This window comes from Megascapheus bottae, chromosome 7, assembly GCF_031878675.1.
Source record: "Megascapheus bottae isolate mThoBot1 chromosome 7, mThoBot2.hap1, whole genome shotgun sequence".
In the NCBI taxonomy this organism is placed as follows: domain Eukaryota; kingdom Metazoa; phylum Chordata; class Mammalia; order Rodentia; family Geomyidae; genus Megascapheus; species Megascapheus bottae.
This window is the reverse complement of record NC_143515.1, coordinates 78,834,018-78,851,894: the sequence shown is the minus strand read 5'-3', so window position 1 is coordinate 78,851,894 and position 17,877 is coordinate 78,834,018. Positions and strand designations below refer to the sequence as shown.

At 41.5% G+C, this 17,877-nt stretch overlaps 1 protein-coding gene and 1 pseudogene across 4 annotated transcripts in view; one reads left to right on the top strand and one right to left on the bottom strand.

The window, feature by feature from the left end:
* The window catches only part of Adam17 (ADAM metallopeptidase domain 17), a 44,965-nt gene that overhangs the window by 23,289 nt on the left and 3,799 nt on the right, over positions 1 to 17,877 (bottom strand). The window contains exons 2-5 of one of the 4 annotated variants that reach the window (XM_090337464.1): positions 5,977 to 6,109; positions 4,498 to 4,628; positions 2,252 to 2,340; positions 744 to 912 (exon numbers count right to left, since the gene is read on the bottom strand). In XM_090337464.1, coding sequence (XP_090193590.1) covers positions 744 to 912; positions 2,252 to 2,340; positions 4,498 to 4,628; positions 5,977 to 6,109 — 522 coding nt within the window. Of the gene's footprint in view, positions 1 to 743; positions 913 to 2,251; positions 2,342 to 4,497; positions 4,629 to 5,976; positions 6,110 to 17,877 lie in introns of those variants that run through there. The other 3 variants (XM_090337467.1, XM_090337468.1, XM_090337465.1) reach the window with 3 other exon arrangements.
* On the top strand, positions 6,880 to 8,294 carry LOC150061111 (histone deacetylase 1 pseudogene; annotated as a pseudogene).

The window sequence follows — 17,877 nt, the reverse complement described above, 5'->3', positions numbered from 1 at the left end:
TAGGATTATAGGCATGAGCCACCAGTGCATAGCTTTCTGTACTCTTTTTAAGATAAGCTTTTTATTTTTTTCATATATTTTCATTGTAATTAATATTTGCCAGATAGAAGGTGCATTACTTAACAAACATTGATACCCCTTCTCTTGTTTTTGTCCCCATTTCCCTACCCCCACTATTTTTTATTAAAGAATTTATTAACATTGATTTTTACATCATATTGCAAATGACGTGTTTAACAAACAAGTCTTCCCCCCTTTTTATGTTCTTATAACAACCTTTTTGCCATGATTGCTCTACTATTTTCTAGTGTTTGCAACTATTACATTACTGAAAAAAAGCATTTCTGGAACAAAACTATTTTCAAACCAAAACTATAGTTACTAAATAATCAATGTTATATTTATAAACATGCCTATTGCAGATACAGTTATAAAGTGCTTTTTTTGGGGGGAGGTGGGTCATAGGCCTTGAACTCAGCCTGGGCGCTGTCCCTGAGCTCTTCAGCTCAAAGGTACTAAGGGTACTGCCCTACCCCTGGGTCTGGGTATTGTCCCTGAACTCTTCTTCCCATTTTCTAGAGGTTAAATTGAAGATAAAAGTCTCAGGTCCTTTTGTGCCCAGGCTGGCTTTGAACCTTGATCCTCAGATCTCAGCCTCATGAGTAGTTAGGGTTACTGTCAAGAGCCAATGTGCCCGGCTAAGGTGCCTATTTCTATTGGAAAACTATTTTATAAAGTCTTACCTTGAGGTGGCTCTCTGTCTATAAGCCCTTTCGGAATCAACTCTTCATTATCTACATTTAAATAACCACACACTTTTGGAGATTGCAAGCGTGAAACATTCTTGATGTCTTCTGATTTATAAACTAACATTCTTTTGTCTTTAGTATCATTAACAAACCTCCATAGTGGCTAAAACAGAAAACACACATAATGAGATGGCCAAAAAAAAAAAAAAAAAAAGGAAATCCACAGTTGTGTAACATTCTTTACTTGTTCTTAGACAATATCTATTTCTGGATTAAGTTTACTAACAGTTTATGCAGAATAGTCATTTAAGTTTTAGTTTTCCTATACTGAAGGTTAAACCTAGGGCCTTCCTTATGCTAGGCAAGTGCTCTACCTCTACACTATGCCTCCAGCCCTCATTTTATTTTGTGCGTGTGTGTGTGTACACATGCAAGTGTGTATGTGCTGGTCTTGAGGCCTGAACTCAGTTTCGAGGCACTGAGCGTTTAGCTCAAGAATAGTAGTCTACTACTTAAGCCACAGCTCTTCTTTCAGATTTTTGGTGGTTAATTGGAGATAAGAGTTTCAGGAATTTTCTTGCCTAGGCTGGCAATAAGGTAACTGCTATGGTTTGAATGTGACCCAAAATTCATGTTGTTGGGAACTTACTCCCCTGTTCATGTGAACAGTGTTTGAAATGGGGTATTTGGAAGGTGACAGGGTAATGAACCACTCAAAGATTACAAGGTTCTCATGGACATGGCATTATTACAAAAGTGAATCTAACATTCATACTCTCTGCCATGTTATAATGTTGCAGTAAGACCCATACCACATCTAGACACCAGTGAAAAGCTCCTAGATTTCCCAGCCTCCAGAACCATCAAGTTTAATACACCTCTCTTCTTGATAAACATTTTATTACAGCAACAGAAAAGGGACCATGACAATAATATATACCTTAGCAGACTATAACAAGCACATTACACGACTACAGATTTCTTCTTCCTAATGATGGACAGACCCAAGACTAATGGCCATGTAGTCTACATGCGTTAGCATGTCTATCTACAGCTCTGGCATGAAAGTCCATGAGATTTGTTTTTTGTTTTTTGTGGGTCACAGGGCTTGAACTGGCCTGGGCGCTGCCCCTGAGTCTTCAGCTCAAGGCTACCTCCCTATCCTTGAGCCAAGCCCCACTTCCCTTTTCTAGAGGTTAATTGGAGATAAGAGTCTCAGGTCCTTCCTTTTGTGTCCGGGGTTGGCTTTGAACCTTGATCCTCAGATCTCAGCCTCCTGAGTAGCTAGGATTACAGATATGAGCCACCACGGGCTCTAAGAGACTCTTATCTCCAATTAACCACCAGAAAACAGGAAACAGTGCTATGGCTCAAAGTGGTAGAGCAATAGCCTTGAGCAGAAGAGCTCAGGGACCGGACTTTGAGCTCAAGCCCCACCACTCACCAAAAAAAATAAAAATCACAGATACAAGCCACTAAATAAAAATTTTAAATAAACTTACCTCTATGTTATATTCTGCTCCATCTGTGTTGATTCTTATTGTAACATCATCATCTCCTATGTGGGCCAGAACCTTAGAGTCAGGCTCACCTTGACAAAAAAATAAAAAGTTATTATTTCAATAATATAAGCAATGCATTACTCACAGTTAAAAAAAATAATAACAACCAACCAAACCCTTCATCACACTGGCATTCACTTTGGTCATGTGAGAGTTCTGCAAACAAAAATGGAGGACAAGTCACATACTGATGGCTCACACCTACGACTGTAGCTACTCAGGTGGCAGAGAACAGGAGCATAGTGGTTCAAAGCCAGCCCAGGAAGAAAAGTATATACGAATCCACCTTCCAAATCATCAGCAAAAATGCTGGACTGACAGAGCAAGGGTGGAGCATCAGCAGTGAAGAAGAAAGCTGAATGAGAGTGTGAGGCCAAGTTCAAGCCCTAGTAGTGGCATCAAAATAACAGAGGACTCAGAAGGTAATTCTCATCTTCTAAAGAGTAGCCTGAAGTGAAGTAAAACTCTCCATCCCCATAATTAACAAACATCTAATACTGCAGATGTTCTTCTGGAGTAATGTAACCTAAATTTGGTGGAGAAAAATGAAGAGCCAGCAGCAGTCAATGTGATCTGGAATATACAGGTCCTTTTTTTTTTTCTTGCCAGTCCTGGGGCTTGAACTCAGGGCCAAGGCACTGTACTGAACATCTTTTTGCTCAAAGCTAGCACTCTACCACTTGTGCCACAGTGCCACTTCTGGCTTTTTCTGTTATGTGATACTGAGGAATGGAACCCAGAGCTTCAGGTATGCAAAGTAAGCACTCTACCACTAAGCCATATTCCCAGCCCCTATATGAGTCTCAAACTGTACTATTTAGAGATTTCAATGTCTTCTGGAGAGAAGGAGGGTATAACAGTATCAGGACTTGGCTTTCTTGCTTATGGCTGGCACTCCACCATTTAAACTATGCCTTCAGGCTACCATTTTGTTGGTTAATTGAAGATGTAATCTTGCAGACTTTTCAGCCTGAACTGCCTTTGAATTTTAATCCTCCATGTCTCAGACTTCTGAGTAGATAGAATTACAGGAATGAGCATGGGTACTAGACCCTAGACCCCTTTTTGTTATTCAAGAAAAAAGTCCAAAAGGCAAACTGCAATGTTTGTTTGGTACATTTTCACAACTAGATATATAGTAAGAATATGAAGTAAATTTTATCTATCTTTCCTGCTTAAATCTGAGGAGAGCATAATCCTTGCCTAAAGAAAACAGAAAGTTAAACTCTTACACTTGAGAGGAAATTCATTTAGTCATCAACTTAGCCAGTAAGTATGACATGTTAGAAAGTACCTACATCCTCTTCTTAGAATGGTTGGGCTCCCCAATTTACATAGCTCAAAAAACCCCTAAGAGAACAGCATTCCTATGACACTCCTTTACTCCTACCTACCAAACAAGACAACTGGATCAACCTGATTTGAAGACCTGTCATAATTTTAATATAACACCCCCAAAACCTCATGCATGAAAAAGCTGGTCACCCCGTATGTGGGATTTAGAGGCATTAGATAATGTGGGTTCCAACTTCATCAACTGATTAACCACTGATATTTATTGCTCAGGAAGTAGGTCACTGAGGGTGTGCCTCTGAAGGGTGTACCCTGTCCCTACAGCTCCCCCCACCCTTCTCCCTCTCCCTGTCTGTCTGATTGGTGGCTGCTGTGAAGAAAACAGCCTCCTCCACCACAGACCCAACACATATAGCCAGCCACCCACAGACTGAAACCATGAATCAAAATGAAACTTTCTTCTTTCACATTTTCTTAGGAATTCTGTCACAGCAAAAAAGATAACTATAATTAGCCTAAATTTGTGTGAACTACCCTTTAGTGTGCTTACTGTATATGGAGAACTCAGTTTCTTTTTTTTTTTTTTTTTTTTTGCCAGTCCTGGGCTTGAGCTCAGGGCCTAAGCACTGTCCTTGGACTTTCTCAAGGCTAGAGCTCTACCACTTGAGCCTCAGCACCACTTCCGGCTTTTTTCTATGTATGTGGTACTAAGGAATCGAACCCAGGCCTTCGTGCATGCTAGGCAAGCACTTTAACCACTAGGCCAAACTCCCGGCCCCGGAGAACTCAGTTTCTAAAATTAAACTTTTATTTGGAATTTTTACGGAAAGAAAAAGTACCTAATGTAAGATCTAAGACTTGAAGAACACAGCAGAACGGAGCTCTGCACTTACCAACCACATGTCCACTGAAGAAGTCTTGCCATTTTACAGTGTACTCACTTTCTTCTTTCCCATCTACCACCACAACTTTGAAATTCCGTGAAAAGCGTTCAGTACTTGATATCAGGTATAATTTAAAATGTCTGAAGAGAGAATGAATTCATAGTTTAAGTACATCAAATAGAAGCCCAATTTTCCTTTTTCTTTTTTTTCTTTTTTTGTTGTTGGACATGGGGCTTGAACTCAAGGGCCTATGTGTTGTCTGTCCCTGAGCTTTTCTGCTCAATGCTAACACTCTACCAATTTCAGCCATAGCACTACTTCCAGTTTTCTGGTGGTTAATTGGAGATAACAGTCTCGTGGATTTCCTGTGGCTGACTTTGAACCATGATCCTCCTATCTCAGTAGCTAGTATTATAAGCATTAGCCACCAGCACTCAGCTCAATGGATTTTTTAAGGATGGCTATTAATCTCATGACTCTAATGTTTATCTTTCTAAAAACCATTAATTTTAGAAGCATTGCCAAGTTGCACGTGATGTTTCCCTAAAACAATGGAGTAACATATCTCCTGTAAAAACAAATAGACTAACTGGGTTAGCTGTAGCAGCTTATTCCAAAAGAAAAGAACATCCAAAGAATTTACACATTCTTCTTCCCCAGAAACTGAGTAAGGAAACCCACAGATCTGGGTAGATGGAGTCCCACTAAGTTGGGAATTTGGTATTTCAGACTATTTTACTATGTATCACTAATTGAACAGTCACCCACGTTCAGGTACTCTACGTGTGTACATGTTCTCCACTTCACACAAGCAAAAGCTAAGGCTCAGAAACTAGCACACTCAAGCTACTCCACACTAAAACTGGACAAAGAACTTGCTTTGTTTCATATTCCTATACTCTACCACTTCTAGCAACCAAGCTGTGGATATGACTGAAACACTTTCTGTGGTGCAGAATTAATAAGTTGTTCCTCGTGTATTTAAAAACACTCATGCTTTCCCTCTTCTAAAAGAACTTATCTTGAAAATAACTGAACCACAATTACCACTAGAGAAATAAATACAAAGTCTCCAAAGCAGACATTAAAACATGTATTCTTGTTCTTTCCTCTTTTTATTCTGACATAAAAACTGGGAGTGGTGAAAACACTTTTCCAGTTTCTTCTCAAAGCCTTTTCAATGTAGCCATGTACACCAAAGATAAAAACGAGGGACCCAAATCTTCACAGCTGTGGTAAAATGTGAAATGCTACTTCCCCTGGGATCTATGTAAGTCTTTCAACTGCCAGGAAGAAATCCAGACTGGAATTGTCTCCACATGAAAACAGGAAACAAAAAATGTCAGTTGAAAAAAATATTAAAGTCACAGCATCAACTGCAAGTCTTTAAGATAGAATTTCCTGAGATTTTCACAGATATGCTTTTCTATATACTTTTGACACACTGAGCCTCCCATTGCCATAATATTACTCAAATATTCAAATTACCTTTTCAAAGCTGAAAATGTGAGTAGTGTTTCTAAATGTGTGGAAGCCTGTAGATCCCGCTTCCTCACTGAGTGCTGCTGGATATTAGAGAGAGAGAGGATATCGTAGTCTGAGAGCAGAGAATCAAGTTTCTCTGAAAAAAAAAAAAAAGTAAAAAGGTTATTAGCAATCAAACTCACAAGGCAACTCTAACATCACTTAAACTGAGTGCGCCAGACAAAAAACCCTCCCTAAAGTACTGCGTGAGCCAGCACCACTAGCAATGTGCTCTTTCGAAAGCATGGCCCCAAGTCTAATGAAGATCTAAGTTCCATTGACCAAGAGAGACAGGCTTTAAGTACTGCCAAACTAATACCAACTGCAGGAAGCCATCAGTCACACCCACGATTTTAAAATCCCATTCAACAAAGCACCCGATTTCTCTACAAAATAAATGGTACATAAAAGAAGAGAGAAGTAGCAAAATAACAGACTTAAGAGCACAGTAACTACCAATGTGTAACTCTTTCTGTATCCCACATCAAACAAGCCAGCAGTGGAAAGACAATTAGGGAAAACTGAACATGGACCACATATTACATACTAGTAAGTTTGTTATCTCAAAGAACTCAATATTATACAATGGAATAACTTCTAGCCTGTGTATGTTGAAAATTTCTAAGAGCAAAGCATCTGATTTGGCCTTTCACTGTCAAACTGTGATACATCAATTCCCTACCCATTGATAGTAAAAAGCGCCTTTCTGCCAATGGATGACTGGCTGTTGGTAACCTGATCTTGCTAATCATGAAGCTCTGTAATAGCAGTAATGACAATCTTCAAAAGGCCACTCTTTCAGCGCGGAGCCCTGGGAGGGAGGGCAGACGGATGGATGGATGGACCAACGGACTACTGACAGGAGGGTTGAGAGTCGAACAAGATGGCGCATACTCAGGGCACCAAGAGGAAAGTCTGTTACTACTACGATGGGGATGTTGGGAATTATTATCATGGACAAGGCCACCCTATGAAGCCTCACCAAATCCGCATGACTCACAACTTGCTGCTCAACGATGGTCTCTACTGAAAAATGGAAATCTATCGCCCTCACAAAGCTAATGCCAAAGAAATGACCAAGTACCACAGTGATGACTACATTAAATGCTTGCGCTCCATTCATCCAGACAACATGTCTGAGTACAACAAGCAGATGCAGAGATTCAATGTAGGTGAGGACTGCCCAGTATATGATGGCCTGTTCGAGTTCTGTCAGTTATCTACTGGTGGCTCTGTGGCAAGTACTGTGAAACTTAATAAACAACAGACAGACATGGCTGTGAATTGGGCTGGGAGCCTGCACCATGCAAAGAAGTCTGAGGCATCTGGCTTCTGTTATGTCAACGATATCGTCTTGGCCATCCTGGAACTGCTGAAGTATCACCAGAGGGTGCTGTATATTGACATTGACATTCACCATGGCGATGGTGTGGAAGAGGCCTTCTCTACCACAGATGGCGTCATGGCTGTGTCCTTTCATAAATACGGAGAGTACTTCCCAGGAACTGGCGACCTGCGGGATATCGGGGCCGGCAAAGGCAGTATTATGCTGTTAACTACCCACTCCGAGAAGGCATCTACAAAGAATCCTACAAGGCTAATGTCCAAAGTAAGAGAGATGTTCCAGCCTAGTGCAGTGGTCTTACAGTGTGGCTCCGACTCCTTGTCTGGGGATCAGTTAAGTTGCTTCAATCTCACCATCAAAGGGCATGCCAAGTGTGTGGAGTTTGTCAAGAGCTTCAGCCTGCCCATGCTGATACTAGGAGGAGGTGTTACACCATTCGAAATGTTGCCTGTTGCTAGACATATGAAACTGCGGTGGCCTTAGACAAAGAGATCCCGAATAAGCTGCCATACAATGACTACTTCGAATACTTTGGACCAGACTTCAAGCTTCACATCAGTCCTTCTAATATGACTAACCAGAACACTAATGAGTACCTGGAGAAGATCAAACAGCGGCTCTCTGAGAACCTGAGGATACTACCCCATGCACCCAGAGTCCAAATGCAAGCAATTCCTGAGGACGCCATCCCAGAGTGAGTGGCATCTCAATCTGCTCCTCTGACAAACGAATTGCCTGTGAGGAAGAATTCTCCAACTCAGATGAGGAGGGAGAGGGTGGCCACAAGAATTCTTCCAATTTCAAAAAAGCCAAGAGAGTCAAAACAGAGGATGAAAAAAAAGAAAGACCCAGAAGAGAAGAAGTTACAGAAGAGGAGAAAACCAAGGAGGAGAAGCCAGAAGCCAAAGGGGTCAAAAAAGAGGTCAAGTTGGCCTGAGCAGACCTCTCGAGCTCTGATTTTTTTTTGCCAGTTTTGGGCTTAAGCTCAGGGCCTGAGCACTGTCCTTGGATTTTTCTCAAGGCTAGAACTCTACCACTTGAGCCTCAGCACCACTTCTGGCTTTTTCTAAGTATGTGGTACCAAGGAATCAAATCCGGGTCTTCATGCATGCTAGGTAAGCACTCTATCACTAGGACAAACTCCCGGCCCCAGCTCTGATTTCTTAACAAGTTCCCTACCTTGCTCCCCAACCCCTTTAGATTTTATATTTTCTATTTCTCTGCATATTTATATAAAATATATTAAATATAAATATCCCCAGGGACTAGATAGGAAAAAGGGCCCTAAGCCCAGGGTAGCAGTGCTGGCTAGTAGCTGCCCTGCCCCCCATCCCTCCTCTAGTTCTGAAGCATAAAAGGGGCAGGTCTGGGTGAAGGATGCAGTCATGAGAAAAATCCTGAAATACCAAGTGCCTGCTTAGTGGTCCTGGAACAATGCCCTTAAGAAATAGCGGCTGAGTCTTCCAAGCACCCCCTGCTCTAAGTGATATCAACCATTTTTAGACGGGTTTCTGTTTTCATACCTTGCCACTGGCCTCGGGTGAGCCAAGAAACTCATAATGCCCTGTCTTTCCCAATTCTCTAGGTGGTTGGTAGTGTAGCTTCCTTTTTGAGATACTATTTTTATTTTTGTGGCTCTTTGTAATAAAATGATACATTTCTATTAAAAAAAAAAAAAGGCCACTCTTTCAACCATTCGACTATTTTTTTTTTTTTGCCAGTCCTGGGGCTTGAACTCAGGACCTGAGCACTGCCCTTGGGCTTTCTTCAAGACCAGTACTCTACCACTTGAGCCACAGCACCACTTCTGGCTTTTCTGTGTACGTGGCATTGAAGAATCAAACCCAGGTCTTCATGCTTGCTAAGCAAGCACTTTACCAAAAGGCCAAACTCCCAGCCCATTTTTTTTTTTTTTTGTCTGAAACTGGTACTTGACCTTAGTATGTAACTCATTCATTCACTGACTGATGCTCTACCACCTGAGTCATGTTGCCAACCCCTCATTCAGCTCTTTCTTATGCTGGTGTTTTACCATACTAGCTTCATGAACATCCCTGGGGTATTAGTCTCATCTCACAAACGAAGAAACAGATTTAAAACCACAAAGCTAATGTAGCACTGAAATGGATTTTGAACTTGAGCCTGCCAGGTTGAAAAATCAAGGATTTACTGTCGTGAAAATAGCCTAGGTATTCTGGAAGCTTCTACTTGGTCTCTTTACTTTTTTTATTATTATTATTTTTTGGGCCAAACTCCCAGCCCCTCAAGATGTCATTCTTTTTTTTTTTTTTGCCAGTCCTGGGCTTGAGCTCAGGGCCTGAACACTGTCCTTGGGCTTTCCTCAAGGCTAGTGTTGTACCTTGAGCCACTGCACCACTTCTGGCTTTTTCTATGTATGTGGTACCAAGGAATCGAACCCGGGTCTTTGTGCTTGCTAGGCAGGCACTCTACCACTAGGCCAAACTCCCGGTCTGGTCGCTTACTTTTTGATGTATCAACCAAACATGACCTCTCTTCTTCCCTCTGAATCCTAAAGCCTATCTTCCTCTCTCCCCTACTTTCCCCCCACCTACCATGTACCAGTCCCAGGGCTTGAATTCAGGGACTAGGCCTTGTCTCCGAGCTTTTTTGTTGTTGCTGCTCAAGGCTAGCACTCTACCATTTGAATCTCAGGTCTACATCCAACTAAGAAGTCTCACAGACTTTCCTTTCTAGGCTGACTTAGAACTGTAGTCCTCAGATCTCAGCCCCCAGAGTAGCTAGGATTACAAGATACCAGTGCCCAGCTAAAGTCCTTTCTTTGTGCCTCTATTCTGGTACTTTTTGGTAAGATGTACTTGTCTTTTCTCACAAACAGGTTATGAAATAGACAAGTTTTTTAAATCATCACTATATATTTACCTCATCACAAATTCAGTACAGAAATTTGTACCTAAATCCTCAATGCTGAGAAGTCAATACAGTTCTTTTCTTAGCTCTTCAAATTCAGATACAGGCTGGTACATGAACTCAGTTTCATTCAAGATCATAATCACTCCTACTGACTTAGAAGCCTAACCTCAACACAGTACTTTCATTGTCAATAAATAACATGGCAGTGTCTCTCAAAATACATTCCAGTGTCCCCACACAAGCAGCAGCAGCAATGAATAGCAGATTTTCTGATATCCCCTCAGACCTACACAATCAAAACTTAAGTTTGAAAACTACTGAAGAAATCTGTTGAGATATCTATGGTCTCAACTACCAGGGAAGCTGAGAAAGAAGACTGGCTTGAGTCTAGGAGTTTAAGGGCAACTTGAATAACATAGACTTCCATCTCATTAAAAGGAAAGACAGAAAAATGGACAAGTGGAAAGCACTTAAGCAAGGCAAGTAGACAAAAATAAAGGAAAATATTGGTGCCATGACTATGGCATGAACTCAGGGCCTTGCTCTTTTACCTTTCTTTCTTCTTTCTTTTTTAGCAAGGATTTATTTTTAGTGTAACAGGATAAAGTGGAAGAGAAACAGAGAGTAACATTTCCTGTTTCCATGCAAGAAATGGGAGTTAAAGACTTATTGATAATCCCAGCCACTTAGGAGGCTGATATCTGAGGATCACAGCCAGCCCAGGCAGGAGAAGCTGTAAGATACCTATCTCCAATTAGCCACCAGAAAACCAAGTGGAGCTGTGGCTCAACATAGTAGAACACTAGTCTTCAGCAAAAAAGCTCAGGGATAGCATCCAGGTCCTGAGTTGAAGCCCCAGGACCCACCAAAAATGAAAAATAAAAGACTCACTGCTTGGCTTTTTTTTTTTTGGGGGGGGGGGACAGTTGGTTCATGGGGCTTGAAATCTGGGCCTGGGTTCTGTCTCTGAGCTCTTCAGTTCAAGGCTATCGCCCTACGCTTGAACCAAGCCCCATTTCGCTCAAGGCTATCGCCCTACGCTTGAACCAAGCCCCATTTCGCTTGAACCAAGCCCCATTTCGAGCTTTCTGGATGTAAACTGAAGATAAGAGTCTCAGGTTCTTTTGTGCCCCGGTTGGCTTTGAACCTTGATCCTCGGATCTCAGCCTCCCGAGTAGCTAGGATCACAGGGGTGAGCCACAACGCTCCGCTTAGCTTGCTTGGCTTTTTTGCTCAAGGCTGATACTCTATTGCTTGAGTCACATCTCTAATTCCTGGGGGAGGGGGAATATTTTAAGCACAAGAATGCTCATTATTCAGTCTGGCAAAATTAGAAAAATCAGAAACAAAGTAAACTAATAATTGGGGAATAAATATGGACCAGGAAGAACGCTGCAGGCATCTAAAGGGCTGCTCCTAACATGCGTTCAAGAGCATGGGAAAATAAATACTTTTGCTATGTTAACAAAAACAGACCTAGAGGGAAAAATCAGGGCAAGATACTAACATCACTGGTTATTTTTAGTGCATGGTCTATAATAAGTACTTTTTTAAATGTAGCTCGCTATCATACTTTTGAAATACTTAACAGCATGCTCCCATTGAATAATCAGATGTCACAAACAGGATGTCTGGGCCATCACAAATAGCCTACTTAAAAAATGTGGCTTTGGGGCCACACTGGAGCTTTTACTATTCTAGGTACTGTCCCCTCCCAGGGAGCGAGCCCAACACCCAACCTGTCACCACACTGCACTACCCAACACTAACGAGGGGAATCACACTCACTATTGCCTTTGGCAACAAAACTTGTGTTTCTTTAACTTCTCAAGAACTTCTCTTTTGGGCTGGTAGAAAGGCTTAAGTGATAGAATGCCTGCCTAGCAGGCAAGGAGCCCTGAGATCAAACCCTCAGTACCACACACACCCACACACCCAAACTTATCCATACCCTAATCTCTCAATAAACTAGTATCAACTTATACTGGTTTTATGATATAAATACCAAAGTCACCAATCTTACTTTGTTCAACATCTGGTCATGGCCTTTTCCTCTAAAATTCCAACATGGCTGCCCATTACTCTCTAGAACGATGGCATCCTTAACTTTCTGCAAGGTGTTACAGCCATTGCCTAAACAACTAAGTTTTTCTCATCTCAGCTAGCTATAACACAAATCAGAAAATAGACTGCAGAATATTACCTAAGTATCCTCTGTCCACTTTCCCTGTTCTCCTCTGCTAAGGACTAGGCCTGCTGCCCACATGGCCTTCTCAGGCCTGATGCTCTCTGCTTCTGAATCTTCTCTACCCTCCCACCTTGACCTCTTTTTCTGCACAAATATTCTTAGAATTTTTCTTTCCCACCAGATTCATTTATTCATTTCTTTAGCAAACTCTTACTGAGACTCTGCTATCTTTCAGGTACTAGTTATATCCTAGAAAGAGGAATACATTTTTAGTGTACTGAGGAAGAGACCATTACACAAAATTCTTCTGAAAGGCAGGTGCAAGAAGCAAAGGAAGAACTCATGAGGGCAGAGCCACTGCTGGGTATGCTAAGAATATCTTCCCAGGGAAGCAGTATGACATGAAAAAGACAGTAGTGGGAGCCCAGAGAAGGGAAAGAGGCAGACTAAGAAGAGCACACTGCCTATGTGGCAGTCCACAGAAGGAGAACATGATATGAAAAAGGTTCGGCTGGAGCACAGGTATGGAGCTAGAAAGATAGGGGCAGAGGTCAGGACAAAGGGCTTTGGAGTAAAATTAAGGATTTTGTACTTTGGATAAGATAACAGAAACTATCAATGTATGTGAATTAATGCACCTTCTATCTGGCAAATATCATGTAACCCTTTTATTACTTACAATAAAAAAAATTTTTAAAGATATCCAACTACACTAGGACTTCAGGATGGATCATGGGTCAGTAGGCACAAGACTGGAATCTTGGAAATCAGTGGGTTCACTACTGAGCAAACCAGATAAAGATCACTAAAAGTGTATTAGGTTTCTGCTTTGGACACCTCCTCCTTCATTGAGATTTATGTGTACACACACACACAGAGGCCAAAATTGCTTCTTTACATAGGAGTTCCTTTGCATTAAATCGTGTCTGCAGCTGTGTTATTGATAAGCCATCATGTTTAAGGCAGGGAAAGAGGAAACCTATGCTGTCCGCGATTCTCAACTCTTACAACAGTGGTAAAGAGCAGATGAAACTTCATACCTTCTGAACATTCTCTAAGAACACAGAGGAAGCAAGAACTACAGGCCTACAACAAACTGGACCCCTCTCTCTCTCTCTCTCTCTCTCTCTCTCTCTATATATATATATATATATATATATATGTGTGTGTGTGTGTGTGTGTGTGTGTGTGTGTGTGTGTGTGTGTGTGAAGTTACCTATAGCTTTGATAAACCTTCCAATCCACTTTTAATTTTTTTTTTTTTTTTTTTGCCAGTCCTGGGCTTGGGCTCACGGCCTGAGCACTGTCCTTGGACTTTCTCAAGGCTAACACTCTACCACTTGAGTCTCAGCACCACTTCCAGCTTTTTTCTGTGTATGTGGTACTGAGGAATCGAACCCAGGTCTTCGTGCATGCTAGGCAAGCACTCTACCACTAGGCCAAACTCCCAGCCCCCACTTTTAATTTTTTACTATGTGTATATGTGTCTGTGTGAGCACATACATATACCAATCCTAGAGCTTAAATTCAGGGCCTAGGTGCTGTCCTTGAGCTTTTTTGCTCAAGATTAGCACTTTACCACTTGAACTACAGCTACACTTCCAGCTTTGGTTGGTTAACTAGAAATAAGTCTTACAGATTTTTTATCCAGTCTGACTTTAAATCTCAAGCCTCAGATCTGAACCTCCTGAGTAGCTAGGATTGAAAAAAATGTTAATAAAATTTTTATGTATTAATGCTGGCAGGGTTGTGGAGAAAAAGGAACCCTACTGCACTGCTGGTGGGAATGTAAACCAGAACAGCCACTCTGGAAGGCAGTTTGGAGGTTTCTTAAAAAAACTGAAAACAGACCTTCCCAAAATCCCACCATACCACTCCTGGGCATATACCCTGAGCATCATAACCCAGGACATGATAAGGACACTTGCTCAGCCATGTTCATCTCTGCACTGTTCACAATAGACAAGCGATGGAAACAACCCAGATGCCCTACTACAGATGAATGGATACAAACAATGTGGTACACACACACAATGGAATTCTACATAGCCAACAGACTGGGAAGTGGATGAAACTAGAGCAAATCATGTTTAGTGAGATAGATCAAGGCCAAAGGAACAAAAGGCACATGGTCTCCTTAATATGTGGATATTAGATCCAAACAGTACAAGAGTAATGACTCAATATTCAGGTACCCAAGTTTATGGACAGGGTCTTAGAGATATAAACCTAACTACATAGACATAAAAGTATGAAGGGATATACTCTATAGACATAAAGTTATATAGATTGATATGCAGCTATAACATACAAACTCTAGCTTAATTTTAATTATATTCTAAAATCTATGTGCCAGTAATTACATATAGCGATTCCTTTCTTGAATACTTGTTTTGTTAAACATGACATCTGAAATATGATATAAAAATCAGTGTTAATAAAATCTTAAAAAAAATTATGTCAGGGCCAGGAGTTTGGCCTAGTGGTAGAGTGCTTGCCTAGCATGCACGAAGACCCGGGTTCGATTCCCTTGGTACCACATACTTAGAAAAGGCTGGAAGTGGTGCTGAGGCTCAAGTGGTAGAGTTCTAGCCTTGAGAAAAATCCAAGGGCAGTGCTCAGGCCCTGAGCTTAAGCCCAGGGCTGGCAAAAAAAAAAAAAAGTATCTCCATAAGCACTTACGTACATGAATACTTGTAACTGTCCCCATGTATCTGAGGCAATGTAAATAAAATGGTACTGGCAAATGGCCTGATATTTGTGTGAACTTTTTACATTGTCTTTTCAGCAGTAGACCGCATGTCCCTAGAATATTAACTACAAGTGTAATGCAGAGCACTACAGCACTCTTACTTTCCACTTCTCTCCTTCATGAAACACCAAAGGGTTCCTCAAGGAACACTACTGATATAGGAAGTGGAAAAAATAACTGGCTTCATGGTGTAGGCCCATAATCCCAGCACAAGGAAAGGACTCAACATGGAGGCCAGTCTGAGCTACACATAGTGAGACCCTGTCTCTAAGTTTTGTTTTGGTTTTTGGGGGTTTGTTTCTTTCTTTCTTTTTTTTAAAGGAACTACAGGCTGGAGTTTGGCCTAGTGGTTAAAGTGCTTGCCTAGCATGCATAAAGACCCGGATTCGATTCCTCAGTACCACATACATAGAAAAAAGCCAGAAGTGGTGCTGAGGCTCAAGTGGTAGAGCTCTAGCCTTGAGAAAGTCCAAGGACAGTGGTCAGGCCCTGAGCTCAAGCCCAGGACTGGGGAAAAAAAGGCACTAAAAAAAAAAAAAATAGAATTAACAAGAGCTTTACATTGTGTGATTGCTGTTCTTAATGTACTAGGTTATTTCTCTTCTCTTTTGTTGCCCTTTGGTTAATCTCACATTGTCTCTTCTCTTTTGTTGCCCTTTGGTTAATCTCACATTGTTACTGTATCTGACTTTGTTACCTAGTATACTGTATATACATTTATTTATTTGAACTAGGAAAGGGAAGGGGGAAAAACAAGATGATTGGGAGGGGTGGGGGAGGAAAATGGGGATAAATATAAGAAGGGGTATCAATGTATGAGAAGTAATGCACCTACTATCTGGCAAATGTAACTGTAGCCCCTCTATATATTACCCCGACAATTAAAAAAACAAAACAAATAACAAAAACAGAATTACAGGGGGGCAGGAGCACGGCCTAGTGGTAGAGAGTGCTTGCTTAGCATGCACAAAGCCCTGGGTTTGATTCCTCAGTACCACATACAAACCTGGAAGTGGTGCTGTGGCTCAAATGGTAGAGCTCCAGCTTTGAAGGGCAGTGCCTAGGCTCTGAGTTCAAGCCCCAAGATTTGGGGGGTAGAGGGGGAGGGCTGGGAAAGTAGCCTAGTGGTAGACTACTTACCCAGCATGCATGAAACCCTAGGTTCAATTCCCCAGTAAACAGAAAAAGCTGGGAGTAGTGCTGGGGCTCAAGTGGTAGAGCTCTAGCCTTGAGCACAGGGTCAGTGCCCAGGCCCTGAGTTGAAGTCCCAGGGCTGGCAAAAAAAAAAAAAAAAAAATCTTAGTAGTAGTAGTAGCAAAAGGCAGGAAGAGAACAACAGGCTCTGTTGGAACAGGTAGGTATCCTCAGAAGGAGAAAGAGTGAATACGATCCAAGTACTTTATATTCATGTATGAAACAGAACGGTGAAACATGGGGATTCTTTATTTTTTGCCAGTCCTGGGACTTGAACTCAGGGCCTGCGCACTGACCTTGGGCTTTCTCAAGGCTAGCACTTGAGCCACAGCACCACTTCCAGCTTTTTCTATGTTTGTGATACCAAGGAATTGAACTTCAGTATTAGTGCATGCTAGGCAAGGACTCTACCACCAGGCCAAACTCCCAGCTCTTAGGGATTTTTTTCTAAAGGAGGAGGAAGGTTTAGGGAGAGCAACAGAGGGGATAAAGGTACATTGCATGCATGTATGGAAATGTCACGATAAACCCACTTTGTACAACTAATGTAGGCTAACAAAGAAAGCAAAACTTAAAAAAGAAGAAGAGTGGGAAGACTATTACTTCCTAAGTCTCTAGAGGGACTGAAGTACGTCATTCCAAATCCTAGACATCTGACACACAGAACTGTAAGATTTTAAATTTGCTCTTTAATTTTTTTTAATTGTTAAAGGCAAAGGCAAGATTGCCATAAAGTTGTTTACAGAGCCTGTGTAGAAGACATATTCCAAGGAAATGCACCAAAACACAGCAGGTCAGGAAAGCAACCTGAGCAGGCTATGCAATAAGCCCTGAGATCCTTCCTTGGGTCTATGAACTAAAGAGGAAAACAGTGCTATCTACCAGGCCAAAGAACTAAAAATGTACTTTTGGGTTTATACCAGCCGGGAAGAATGGAATATGAACTGCCTAATTCCCTGCCATGCCTCCTCTTGAAACTATGTAACACAATAGCACTCAGAAACTCAGTTGATCAAAGGAAGGAAAAGAGGATAGTAGGAGTTGAGTGGGTATTAGCTGGAGTAGTTGGGCTTACAAGCAGGATGGAAGAAGATGAATCTGGTCAAAATGGATTGTCTGCAAGGATGAAAACAGAACAATGAAACCTGGCACAATTGTTCTAAGAGGGGAAAGTGGGGCAGGGAGAGTGACAGAAGGATTGAAACACATTGTAAGCATATATCATAGTGAAATCCAATCCTTGAAATGTCTCTTTAATGAGGCCTTAGTTAACCTAGGCCTAGACTCTCAAGCTGGAAAGTGCTCAGCCATTGAAGAGTCCAAGAAACCTCCTGAAAAAACCTGAACTGATTCACTAATCTCTGTAATCAATACAAATGAAAACTTAGGTTAGGCAAAGAAACTGCTTCCCCAATTCCTGCTATCCATTCTCACTCCTAATGTTGTTTTCCATACTCATTCTTGTAATGAGAAGAACAGATGACAAATGGTTTG